We start from the raw sequence: 13,343 nt of genomic DNA, 5'->3' as shown, positions 1-13,343 counted from the left end.
ATAGCACGGGAAACGCTCATCTAGTTTAAGATAAATTCCTTGTACGACCTATATATATTTTTAGGAACTAACTTGGAAAGGCTAGCTCTAATTAAAGACACATTTTCCTGTTTCTGCAAAGGAAGAAACCTAAAAGACGTTTGAAACGATTGTTCATGATACATATGGGACCATCGTAGATATTATGTAAAGACATTTGTTAATTGGTTCTCATTTTATATGGTTGTGCCTATCATTTACGGCCACTTTTTTCATTTATAAAAGTGTTAATGTATATATTTTTGCTTGATAACTCTCAAGTGCTTTGCATTCCCAATTGTTGATGACTAATTTTCGACCAAAAGTTTGTTTCGCTACTTGTTCTAATTGATCAAAGCTACATTTTGTTACCAAAGAACTCTAATTCAAAAACTCTAAATTCCAACACGAAATGCCAATTTAACATTTATGCTAACGAAAAAGGTTGTCTTAATCACACAAATACTAAGGATGGCAAAATAGATGTATTTGACAAATAAATAAAACGTCTCCTAAGAAACTTCATCTAGCTCTTTTGACTAATACCTGAAAATAATATTTATTTACTTAATTGAAATAATATTTGTTATTATTAATCATTAAGTTGTTCGAACAATTGTGAGATAATTTAACTAAAAGGTGAGTAATGAGCTATAGATTCTATTTTCATCTAAGTAAAATAAATATCTTGCGAAAGAATAAATTAACCAGAAAATTCAATATATTCTAATTTTGTACTGAAGTGCTACTTTTTGCCTATGAACCAATCATTTAAATATTCAATTGAATAAGATTAATTATTTATTATCTAATTGAATTTTACATTGGACTTCGAAATAGAGCTCATAAAAGTGCTCTAGATTTACTATCAAGTTAATGATGTAAAGTCCCCTGCAATAGTTCAAATTTTGGAGTGACTTTTATAAGGTAAAATTTTGATTTTAAAATTCTAAATATTAGGATTTCCAATGTAGTATTTCAAATAAGGAAAAAATCAATAATTAAAATTTTAGTTGATTTCAAATTCCTGAAAATTAGGAAATAATCAAATTACCATTTTTTGTCAAGTATAAAATCTATTGTTAAAGGGTTAAAAAAGTGAATGACATTTCGCTAAAGGCCTTCGTGCTTTTAATATAATATAGATAAGTATACATTCAAATCAAATAGTACTAATTAATATAATACTATATTAATAAAATATTTTTTTAAGAATTATATGGTAGTTGGTAGTGATTATGACTAACAGTGGTGGTTGTGGATGCCAATTGGATAATGGCTGGTGGTGCTACTGGTTGATAGTGATGATTATGGGTAGAAGATGGTAGATGACAGTAATAATTAACGGTGGTAGTGGTTGATAGCGGTGACTGGTGATTGATAGCAGTGATTGGTGATTGTTGCAGTAGTAGCGGTTGGTGGTAATGACTTTAATTGATGGCTCTTGGTAGTGACAACTAACATTCGTGCTTGGCAGCGGCGGTAGTTGTAACCGAGGATGGTGGCAATGGGTGGTGGGTAGTGGGTAACGGTAGTCTATAATAGTAGGGGACAAGGATAGTAGTAGTAATGGTGATTAGTGGTGAAAGTATATGAGTAATAGTAAAATATCATTTTTATGTAAATTCTTGAATGTATTACATATTAATGATATTAGGACTTTATTATAAATTTTAATTATTAAGATCTATTCCTGCCCATTAAGTGATTTTAAAATTGGAAAAAACAAACAGACTTAATGATGAATGATTAAGATTCAGATATAAAAAACAGATACATTATGACTGGGATCTGAATGATTAAAATTCAGACCTTCATTAAGTGCAAACAAATGAGGTGTCCTTTTATCGGAATTCTTCTCTAATTTTCCCACAATCAGAAAGCAAAAAGGTAATTTTTCGGTATTCTAATTCTTTTCCTGCCAATCAGACGGTAAAAACCTTAGATATTACCTCACTGACAAGTGACAAGTATAAATAATGACTGTTATAATTCTTAGTTGAGGCATTTATACGAGTTTCTTCGGAAGGAGCAATAAAACGTCTTCTTTGACAGCCTGAAAAAGCTCATTTCGTATGCCGTAAAATAATAAGAAAATAAATTATAATGCGGGGGTTAAGTGATCGGTCGACGATGAATTAAATGTACATATATAGTTATGTTAGCTGATCATATTAGCCTTCTCATTTTACATTGCCACTTGTTTGAAATACATTGTATGATCTTGCAAATCTCGTCGTGTGCATCTCAGAATGTCCTAGACGGTTGAAAACTCACATTCTGAAAAATTCGAAAATCACTTTGCTAAAACAATCCAGAGATAAACCTCAAAACTAGGAATACCATCTTTCCATCGTTAAAAAATAGGGATGAATGCATTGCTATTAAAACTGAATTACCAAGTCTCTTCAAAATATATTACATTACCAGTAAAATCTCAAGATTTTAGATTAACTACTGTGGCCTATCCAATTTCTCCAGGTTTAGCAGTGTATCTTCTTTTTACCACTTGTCTATTACTTCATAACTGTAACTAGACTATTTCTACACTTGAATTCTTATCGATCAATATATTTAAAGTCAATAACAAACGGAATTTTTGAAAGAAAAAAAACGAGGTCAAACACTTAGAAAACTGCCACGATAATTCTAGGTTTGATCCATCATTTGAAGGTGCAATACAACGCACCTAAGGCGACGTTTAATCTCAGGTGAAGTACACGAATAGTCTTTAGCCACCTCAAAATCAACTTCTAAATTCAAACCTACGAGTCTAAAATTGAGCTTTGCCAAAGCTTAAGAATGAAGTTCAAATTCAAACCAGGTTTGAAGTTGGTTTTTAGCAAAGCCAACTTCAAACCCCGAAGGTCTAAGAAAGCAAAAGCAACAAGAGGTTCGGTCCAAGACCTGGCAATACATTAAATAGTTTTTTAGAACTGAATATATCTTAAATAGGGGTACTACAAGCAACTAACTGGTATCATTTCTACTTTAATATTAATCTACCTACCGACCAGTCCACTTTACCACTTTTTAGCCCATTATGTCTTAATATGTTATTCTTTATTTTGTTTGAAAACCTTGTGAAAATTATTCAGCTATCTATCATGATAGTAGCCTCTACAATCATACAAACATTATTATTTTTATGCAAGGGAATATTTGCTTCACACTTCAGCACCAACTATCTACTTTGCTCATGGTCACAAAGTACTAACAGCACTTCCAAAATATGCCAAAAGAACCCAGTAGCAGAATATCTGTCCATTTGACACTCAGGATTTTGTCCCCACCGTTACAATTATAGCGGATAGAAAAATAAATAGAATATGACTAGCAAGATAAAATTGAACCTTTCATGTTAACCCACATAGCAGTTAAAGTTTCTACACAAAGAAAGAAAACAACTGGATACATAACTCAGTTTAGTATAAGAGACCCATACAAAGAGCCTTCAATTACTGTCAAGTTCTACATCTAAGTCCCAGAAAGTTTCTCCATGACACAATGAAAATTTGGGCTAAAAATTTATGGCTAACATTTTCTTTCCCAAGGCATAATCAAATAACTCAACAATGGATGTTGCGCATAGGCCTATCTCTACGTGTGTGGGATTGAGAAGAGTATTATATGAGGTTAAAAAAATCAATATTTCATTGAGCATCATAAACCCTAAAACAATATTACAATAAATAACTAATATCAAGGTTAATGGAGGTAGTACTTTGCAAAGAAATGCAACTCTTACCAAAATGGTGGAGGGCGTATGCACAAGACCCGCTCTCATCAATCTGCTTAATACTCTGATTCTAACAAATGAACTCAAAATGGCATTTAAAGGATTAACGGTTCTCATGCAGAGTGGCTGCTAAGTGGGCTTCGCCCAAGATGAGAGACCCTAGTTGAAGGAATAAAGGGTGCTTCCTCATCCACCGTTGAATCCGGAGAACCATTCCTTGTACCTTTTCCTCCACCGTTCTTAGCAATATCATCTGACACATACAGATCGAATGACTTCTTCTCCATTTTAAGTTCCTATCAGAGGCAAGGTGCAGAAAGTAAATTTTTTGGCATTGCTTGCAATAAAAACCATCTTAACTAGAATAAAGAATTGCATGCAAACAGAATATTCCACATCGGACAGAGACATGCATAATTAATAAACATGAAAGCTCAAAATAAGTTTAAAAAATGACTAAGAAAAAAATTGTCAGAAGATATAATTATAAGCTTATAGAACGTATTTGTTAACTGTTGATTATTAGTTTACGTTCATCTGCTCTCTAGCCGAGGGTCTATCGGAAACAACCTCTCTACCCTCCTTGGGTAGGTCGTAGGGGTAAGGTCTGCGTACACATTACCCTCCCCAGATCCCACTTGTGGGAATTTACTAGGTTTGTTGTTGTTGTTGATTATTACTTTATTAGTTTACGTATGAAGTGTTTATTCTCTAGCTCCTGCCTTATTCCTTTTTCTGTTCATATCGAAACCCTTCTCTAGACACGCTAGGATGAATTTTATATTTGGAAATTGATATTGCAAACCAGGATTCCAAAGAAACAAAAACATGGATCACATGCTGATGATATTTTGTGCTTTTTTTTTTTTTGAAAACAACAAGAAAATGATGAACGAAGAAAAAGAACAAAACTTTAAATAGAAGAGACAGTGCAAAGGCTGACATTCAAACTTGAAAGTCATTAAATCAGACCTTAGCTGTTCGATCAGTAACACTATCTACAGGAAGTTGAACAGCTCGAACGTCCTTCATCTTCAAGTAGTTATACATCACAACACCGCATAATGCTATAGAAAACAGAAAAAGTTCATTAAGATGTTTGATTGCATAAAGCTCCCATGAATAGAAGGAACCAAGCTTACCAATGGCATAGCCTGTAATATTAAGAGTGGTTATTGTCGACTCTGGAAAAATTAGAGTTGAGAGGGCAATAAGTATCCAATCTTTCAAGACACCGGCAACTCGGATGGTTACAGCACCAGTTCTACCAATCACTAAGAAAATTGAGAAATTCAGAGCAAGAGCACAAAGTGCATTTGAAAAGAAAATCCAGAAGTTGAATTGAATTTGTGAGACTTCCATCTCAGGCTTCTCCAGAAGATACCACGGGACAAAAAGAAAGACAAAGCTGCATATTGAAACATGTAATCATAAGTAACTAGAAGAAACAGTACAGCACTTGCATGAGGCTCCAAAACAGAATAAAGACAGACATATAAAATACAGAGATCATTCTCATACTTGCTTATTATCAGGTGACACATAGCAGCAATTGCCTCGTCATAGATCTCTCACTAACTGAGGTAAACATAACTATGGATTGCGTCTATGTACAGAGAACAAATTTACTTTAAAAGAACTTGCAAGCAAATACCAATCTCTCTAGCATCATTTCTACCTCTTTCGACTTCATAAGACCAGCGAGGACACAGTAATCAGTCATGCCAGATGCAGGACACAGCTAAACACATGACAACATGCTAACAGAAATATAAAGGTCATTGCTTTCGAAAAGGTATATATTTTATAGTCAGAAATGCATAAGAAAGAAATATGTGGTTACACCTTCCAACTTGAGCTATAACACTTGGAAGCACATACTCTCATGCAATTTGAAACTAACAGATTTAAGATAAGTGTCATATGGAAGTGCCTCTTTCAATATCAGAAATTGACTGATTTGAGGTTATAGTGCTGTCATAATCTCTCTCTCTAAGAAGTAAGATATCACCTATTCATCTGCACAACATGATAGCAAATAACTCTACGAACGAGATAGAAGATGAATACCTGCAAGGAGCTATGTAATATAGGCTGGTGATAGGATTGAGAGTTAATCCCTTCTTCTGAAGCAGAACTTGAGTTAAGACCAGCCTAAGAGCCTCAGCAAATATTCCAGTGACCTGATACACTGTACCAACTACGTTGAAGTGAATTTCTCCATAGGAGGATACTACAACGCCAACACTGACCAGCACCATGTTCATGAATATGTCGCATCTTAACTTGTCAGTTCCACAAATAACAGCCATGACAAAGGTGGCCACTGGCACTGTCATTTCAACACAAAGCTACAGCCAATTAGTACATTCGCAAACATTGGGAGAGACAACTAAAAAAGTGTTACCCAGGCATACTTAGAGCTTTCAGCATCTGGATAAAGGCTACAGAAATGAACAGATAAGCTGTGTTCCCAAACCTGCAAGAAAATAACATATGCTGCTTTTAGAAACACAATTATTAGAACTTCAATTCATGTGAGTAATGAAACATATAGGAACTCAGTAACTGAAATAATCAGTGAAACTCTCCCCAAAGAAATATTCTTTTGGCAAACAACCAGACAAACTGGAAAACATCAATCAATTCTATGAGACAATAATTCACTCATTTGGCAATGATGCACAAAAAAGTCTGATTTTCTTATCGCCCCAGTTCTCATAGCTTTACTGTATTCCACCTCTGCTTTCCTAGACAAGTAAATCTAACCGGCCAAAAGTCTTCCTCTGTTGTAGCACAACTAATTCTATGAGAGAAAAGTCAAATAGAGGAAAAGCATTTGGCTATATACTTGAAACCAATCAATAAACCCATTGTAACAGGTGACATACAAGGTTAAAATAATTAGTTCCTTATCAAAAAGGTTGAAACAAATTCTCAATTCAGCTCAATACTAGTTCATTAACCTGAAACGTCCAAATTGCTTAGGACAGTTTAAACACAATTAGTTAGATAACCCAAAAGGTCGAGGTTTCCTGCATCATCAGAAACAGAACAAGAGAAGCAGGACTATGTTCTTTTTTCTTTACACTTTCCAGTATTGACTTCCAACAAGGTGACTGGTTAGTTGGACATAGGTCCAATGGGCAATATTTATGCCAATCTAACACATCCTTCTTTTAAAATAAGAGCAGATGAAAATAATATCATGTAAAACAGTAAAAGTACTCTGTTAGGTTAGATTCAAGGGTATACACGGCTTCGTTGTTAGTGCATGAGAAGTAGATATCAGATATCCGGAATAAGTTAAAGGTCAATTTTCATATCACCAATATGCATTCATTGCTATTCCATTTATCACAGTTTGAGCCAACCATCAATGACCCATTTACTTATGAGATTGCACAACACCTTTCATGTGGACATTTTAACCAAATGCAAACAAGACATTCAGTTCCTCAAAGTAGAATCTTACCAAAGACTTGAAGCAAAGAAAGCACTAATGGGAATGACACACGTCGCATATCTGCAGATTCAGTAATAAATAGTGAAATAAGACAGCCATTACATCTGAAGACAAAGTGGATGTAAAGGAGCAAATTCTTACATTTCAAATGTCATTTTGACAGGCGATACAACCTGCACAAAAAATAAACATGAATGGAAGGAAATCAGCTGAGCCCTAGTCTTATGCATCAAATGGAATGAAAAATCGCGCACGATAAACTAATTTCCCTTCGAGTAGACGAAGAGTGAAGCTAAAGCTATCCAAATGCCAAGTTAGATATCCAAAACATGAATAAATTTACGAATATATTTATCGTTGCAAACCCTCCCCATGTGCCCAGAGGGATCTAACATGAGGAATTCTGTAAGTGGTTCATCAAAATCGCCACAAAAACCTCTCCTCGGGCGTCTGGGGGGTTAAAAGAATATGATCAATCATTAAATAGCAAGTGCTTTTCTCAGAAATAAGCCCCCCGAAAAGATCGCATCAAAAGCACAAAAAAACCTTTGTGAAGTGTGATAAAGGCTGAAAAGTAACATGTGATGAGTCTCTTCAAAATCCATGACAAAAATTGAGACTGGTGAAACATGAATGATGCATAACAACAAACAAAGAAAACATTTTTACAACAAGGTCAATAACTAATAGGTAAGCAAGAAATTTTCATCAAAGAGCAGAGTGCAAAATGTTGCAAGAAAGATGAGACTGTTATTACCAATTACAATACCATACCTTGAAGACACGGATAAGAAGGAAAGCTACTAAGCCTGAAAAGCCCATATGAATCATCGTAAGTGTAATTGGTAATGGGAAATTGAAATATTTTGGTGAAAGAACCCACTGCAAAAACAGAAACCAAAATAAGAATCATTAGCTCTTACTGATAGCACTGGCAAGATAAAGAATCAGACCTGAATGATACAGAAAAATAGACTGAGCAGAATTAGTGTCTTTTTCTTAAGACGATGTTGCACTAGTGCAGAGCGGAAATGAAAACATCATACAGCAAGAGCACAATGAGAATGAGAAAGTGTCCGTTAGTAACATGTTGCTTATCCTGGGGCATGGCATATCCAAAGACCAATTATCTTTTCTACTTCTCCCTTTCCATGTCCTCCTTCAAACAAGTAATTACCAAAAACTGAAGCTCCAAAATGTTAGTCCATTCCTTTTTCCCCTAAGTAAAATCTTTCCCTGCAGCTTACTCAGTGAAAGCGGAGACATAATTGGACCCAAAACTAAGAAACTGCTAAAGGGTGAATGGTGGAGGGAGGGAAAACGAGAATACGAGAAAAAAAATAAAAAGGAAAACTTAGAAAGGAGTAAATATCTAGGTGCATTCAATTTTAACATTGATGTTATAGATGGACGAACTTTCTACAGTTTCGAAAGTTTGAGATGCAACAAATATCTTATGACAGAAGATAAAGGGAACTATCATTAATTAGGTCGAAATGCTACAAACTAAAGGTTAGAGGGAAATCTATCCTCTATATTTTAATGTCAACAATAACAACTAGTACTACGTCTCAAACCCAGCTAGTGGGAACTACATCAAACCTCATTTTCCATGTCGCTCCATTTGGACGTCTCATTCCAATACTCAATAATTTGGAACTCTTTAGTACTAAAAGTTATCTACATTGTCTCACATACAAATTTCTAAACAAACTAAAAAGACTCCGAGCAAACATTGTTCAAATATAAGTGTACAATATGATTAAGCTTGAAACCAACTAAGTAGCTGTTATTGTCCAATGGATCTTCTGCTTCTATTGTGTTCTCTTTTTAGTCAAATCTACATGAAACACCAAGAGATTGTCAGCTTTTTAGACATTTTCGTTCCATATGATTTGAATCTATTTCATGTTCTTTTAATACCTTCAATAACCATGATTTTAAGTGACTATCTTTTAATGACCATAGACCAAACATGTACAATATAATATATGTGGGCGTGTGTGTGTTTTTGTGTACAAGCATCTGACAACATCATTGGTTTTCACATCAACAGCCACTTAGAATATTACTCACACAACGGTTGGTTCCCCACCAAAATATTTTCCCTTCCCTTCATGTTGTTTGGTGTGCTTGGATGGAACGACAGAAATTATTTTCCAATTTTCGTTCAGTGCTGCATACAATAGACCCTCGGCCCTTCCCCGGACCCCGCGCATAGCTGGCGCTTAGTGGACGGGGCTGCCCTTTCAGGCTAATTTTACAAGTTGATCATGGATTGCCACCAGCTTGATCAAAACTTTCCCATACTTTTCTTCCTCAATGAAGAAGCTAACAACATGAAAACTTAATTTAGTTACTTCTGGAAGCCAGAGGCACAATATTGATAACAGCTTGTTACTTTTGGTTGTTCTTCTCATAGGTTGCCAGAACCACAATTTTAATCTAAATTGTCCCCTTTTAAGTTCTGACCATATTCTATTGAGTTGCAAATCTAGAGCGTAAGACTATAACTAACGAACAGTGATCCATACAAAAAATGAAGTGAAAGAAAGTCACACAACACTAGAGAAAACGAGATACCTTGTTATACAAAATAACTCCTGATGAAAGTGTTATATAGACAAAGAGATATATATACGTCAACACAAGTTGTTTGCTGATCTTCATCTTTTCTTCTATGACACTTTGCGATTTGGCTAGCAGGCCTCCAATCTGGCTAAAAATCTAACAGATACTCTCCAATCTGGCTAAAAATCTAACAGATGCTCTCCAATCTGAAGATCAAGAAACTCAAGTCCACGATAATTTTTGCAGATAAGAGGTACACCATCAGCCCAGCTGCTGTTTATTCATTAGAAGATGATATATGATGTGCCAAGTCTGTTTCTGAATATGTTGTTATTGTAGCAGGTTTTGATAGAATCTGGAAATAAATGATAAAGTAAGGAACATTTTTTTATAATAAAAAATATATTATAAGAAACACCTCATTTTAACAAGGCAATTAAAACATTCTCATCAGATAAACATGGAATCAAACAAATATTATTGATATTTTATCGACTTTCACCAGAAACGGATAACTTCGTGATGAAGAGCAAAAATTTACTGGCATCACATGTATGACATGAAAAAGAAAAACCATGATAACTGCAAAAAAAGACTGCAAATGCAACCATTATATATGACTCTGCCTCTGTGTGTGTGTGTGTGTGTGTGTGTTTGTCCAGAGACACACATTAGTTAGATATGAACGAACAGAAGATCAGATGTAAAATGAACAATGTCAACTTGTCGGTCCATGATGCAATGTAACAAGTTACCTCGAGAAGATTTGGAGACAAAATAATACAAGATAATGGCATACAGGCTAGTCAGGGTTTAAGAAGGATTGAGTCTATTAGTATGCACAAAACAGTCAGCAGCATGAATAAAATAATTAAGACACATAATACAGCTTTTTTAAATTAACTTCAATGAATAATAGCTGCAGTCATTCTAGAGCATGGTGCACATTAGTATGAAACGTAGAAATTTACGAACCAAAAATTGGTAGCAAACTCAACTTCAACTTCGAACTTATCTTTTTTCACTTTAACTGAAACATAGAAACTAATGATATCAAGCAGCTCACTAAGCCGGAAATTAGCAGTCTCCAGTTATCAACCATCAGCATTTTCCCAATGCTGAATAGTGAATATAATCCACACAGGTAAGCATATACATAAATTCTAAAAACATACTGGCAACGGTGTTTAATTAAGAGTCTGCAAAGAGATTAAAGCAGTGCATATGAACTACAAATGAATGATAAATAACTCATCGCTAGAGCAAGCATGTGAGTCACGCCAAAACATAATTCAGAAGAAGAAAAAAACAATACTACCAATAATAACAATGCGCATCTGCAGCACGTAAAGTATAACAAAAACAATAAGAATAAAAATGAGAAATCAGAAATTAAGTGAGAGCTAAAGAGGAAAAACTGAATCAGGTGAAAAACGATGAATCAAGTATGAGGAATGAAAAATGGAAGTGAAATCCTCACCAATAGAACAGACTCGAGAGACGGAAGCACAGATCTGAGGCAAGCGAGGTAGAGAGACAACGAGATGCGATCAATGCTCGCCCGCTCGATCTGAAATGGTTAATTGAATCGTCTCGATTCTCGAATCCGTTGCCCTAATAATACAATTCTATATTCGTAATGTTTATTTACCCCGTAGCAGGGGCTTATTGTGCCTAAGTGAGCAAGATCAAGCAAAATAACTGAGAGTGAAGCTACTAAAGGGGCTGAAGAGGGAGATGCAGAGTTTGTCCCAAACGTAGAGGTGCGGTTAAGACACATGCGTTTTCTTTTCCCACTCTTACACTCCACACTCGCCAATGATAAAATTATGTGATATAATATTACTCATCGTTTACGCCGCTGCTACATAATCACTATGCCATAATATTAGTCTAAAGGAGTTAGATTTAGAAAAAAGGACACAAATGGAGGTTTCTATATTTTTTTTTCCCTAACAGATCTCTAGAAAAATAAGAAAAAGATTCCTAACAAACATCAGACATAACGAAAGCGTATTAACGTGGCTAAATCTTAAAGTTAACTTGTCAATATGGATCTTTTGCTTATGTTACATTTTGTATGACTTTCAATATAATTATAGAGAATTTTTTTCCACAAAAATGGAAATCTACATGAGAAATGACCAAATTATATCAAACTGCATATTCTTATTCTATCTTCCACGTGCCTCGCATTTGAACTTAATATTGAATGCGATCATTTCTGGTATTACCTAATGTTATATTACTGCATATATTAATATATTTAACACTCATTCGATGTATTCAGACTTGAAAAGCCTAACAATCACTTTCGTGTAGAATTATTGATCTCATATTGTGTTAGGTGTTTGTTCAGATTTTCTTACCATAACTGATTTTCCTATTTCATGAATAAAGGACAATATATTTTCCATAATTGAGTTTTTCCTTTCCTATAAGGAAAATATAATTTTTCCATATTTGGCTAGTCCATTTTCTTGTAGGAAAAGGTTTGGAGTTCTATACATTGAAGATACGTCCTTCTCATTCAGTAGCATCCACAATGTAGCCACATGGGGTTTGAGAGTCGTGTTTAGAGGGAGAGCTTTACGGGACAAGTGTTAGTGTGTCACTTGTGTTTGCCTCTTCGTGAGGTTGTTCTCTCGATATTTTGTACTCTCTTTTTATTATAGTGGATTGTTCATCTCCACCGTGGACGTAGGTCAGTTGACCGAACCATTTTGTTGTCTGATTTATCGGCGTTGAAGGTTTGCTTTACTAGCTTCCGCATGACACCTGACTTTTTTCCGGTCCTAACAGATTGTTCTGCATTTACTTTGTTAGACTATTGAAATAGAGGCAGATGAGATGTTTAGAGTTAAAGGAATTCATTACAAAAAAATAAAAAAAATAAAAAAAATAAAAGTGCAAACCCACTGGCATGTAGCGTATATTATGCACTACATTTATAGCGCGATGTCGGAGAGTAATATATACGTAATAGGCTAGCACTAAGGTCGATTTTGTTTGTAATATTTGTAGTCCGCAATCCTTGTCAAAACACCAATTTCCTGCCTTATTAGATCGCGAAAAAGACACATATGTAAAGTTGACACCAATACGTCATGTCATAAGCAATCATCACGTGCAAAGAGACATGGATATTGATTTTAGTAACCTTGAATCTTGACAGCATCAATTCGAGGTATTTTATTCATCCAGATGTCATACAAATTTATTGTGACTTTGAAGTAACATTATTGGTGACCAAAGATGAAGAAATATATTATTGAAAGTGGTAAAGTCAAACTTCTTTATAATTGCATTTCTATATAATAATCGTTTACTATAAAAACTATTTATTTTTTTAAATTAATTTTTATGTTATGTTATAATATATGTCCTTTTTAACAACAACTCACTATAGCGGCCAAAAAATATCGAAACAAACGAGAATGGTATATGGAGGTTTGACTGTATATACATGAACTTTATCCGATGCATAGATCTAAGTAGGTGTTCGGACATAAAAATTACTAATAATTTTTTTAAAACAATAGTTTAGTT

The 13,343-nt window shown here is 34.6% G+C and overlaps 1 protein-coding gene across 1 annotated transcript; it reads right to left on the bottom strand.

The window, feature by feature from the left end:
- LOC109206155 (probable sugar phosphate/phosphate translocator At3g17430) lies at positions 3,418–11,871 on the bottom strand. The gene is made up of 10 exons (XM_019368948.1): positions 11,275–11,871; positions 9,807–10,149; positions 7,998–8,105; positions 7,365–7,396; positions 7,233–7,283; positions 6,175–6,236; positions 5,828–6,089; positions 4,900–5,165; positions 4,730–4,824; positions 3,418–4,053 (listed from the first exon to the last, which is right to left on the bottom strand). The coding sequence occupies exons 2-10, from the start codon at positions 9,891–9,893 to the stop codon at positions 3,871–3,873; spliced, it is 1,146 nt and encodes a 381-aa protein (XP_019224493.1). The 5' UTR covers positions 9,894–10,149; positions 11,275–11,871; the 3' UTR covers positions 3,418–3,870.

Source organism: Nicotiana attenuata, chromosome 2 (genome assembly GCF_001879085.1).
Source record: "Nicotiana attenuata strain UT chromosome 2, NIATTr2, whole genome shotgun sequence".
In the NCBI taxonomy this organism is placed as follows: Eukaryota; Viridiplantae; Streptophyta; class Magnoliopsida; order Solanales; family Solanaceae; genus Nicotiana; species Nicotiana attenuata.
Note: the sequence above shows the minus strand (reverse complement) of the source record. Positions and strands in the feature narration are given on the sequence as shown.

Coding starts and splice junctions, on each gene's coding strand:
- LOC109206155 (XM_019368948.1), bottom strand. CDS start 9,893: ATGAAGATCAGCAAACAACTTGTGTTGACGTATATATATCTCTTTGTC. Junction 8,106..9,806: donor GAGTTATTTTGTATAACAAG/GTATCTCGTTTT, acceptor CTGTTTTTGCAG/TGGGTTCTTTCACCAAAATA. Junction 6,090..6,174: donor CCAGATGCTGAAAGCTCTAA/GTATGCCTGGGT, acceptor TTGAAATGACAG/TGCCAGTGGCCACCTTTGTC.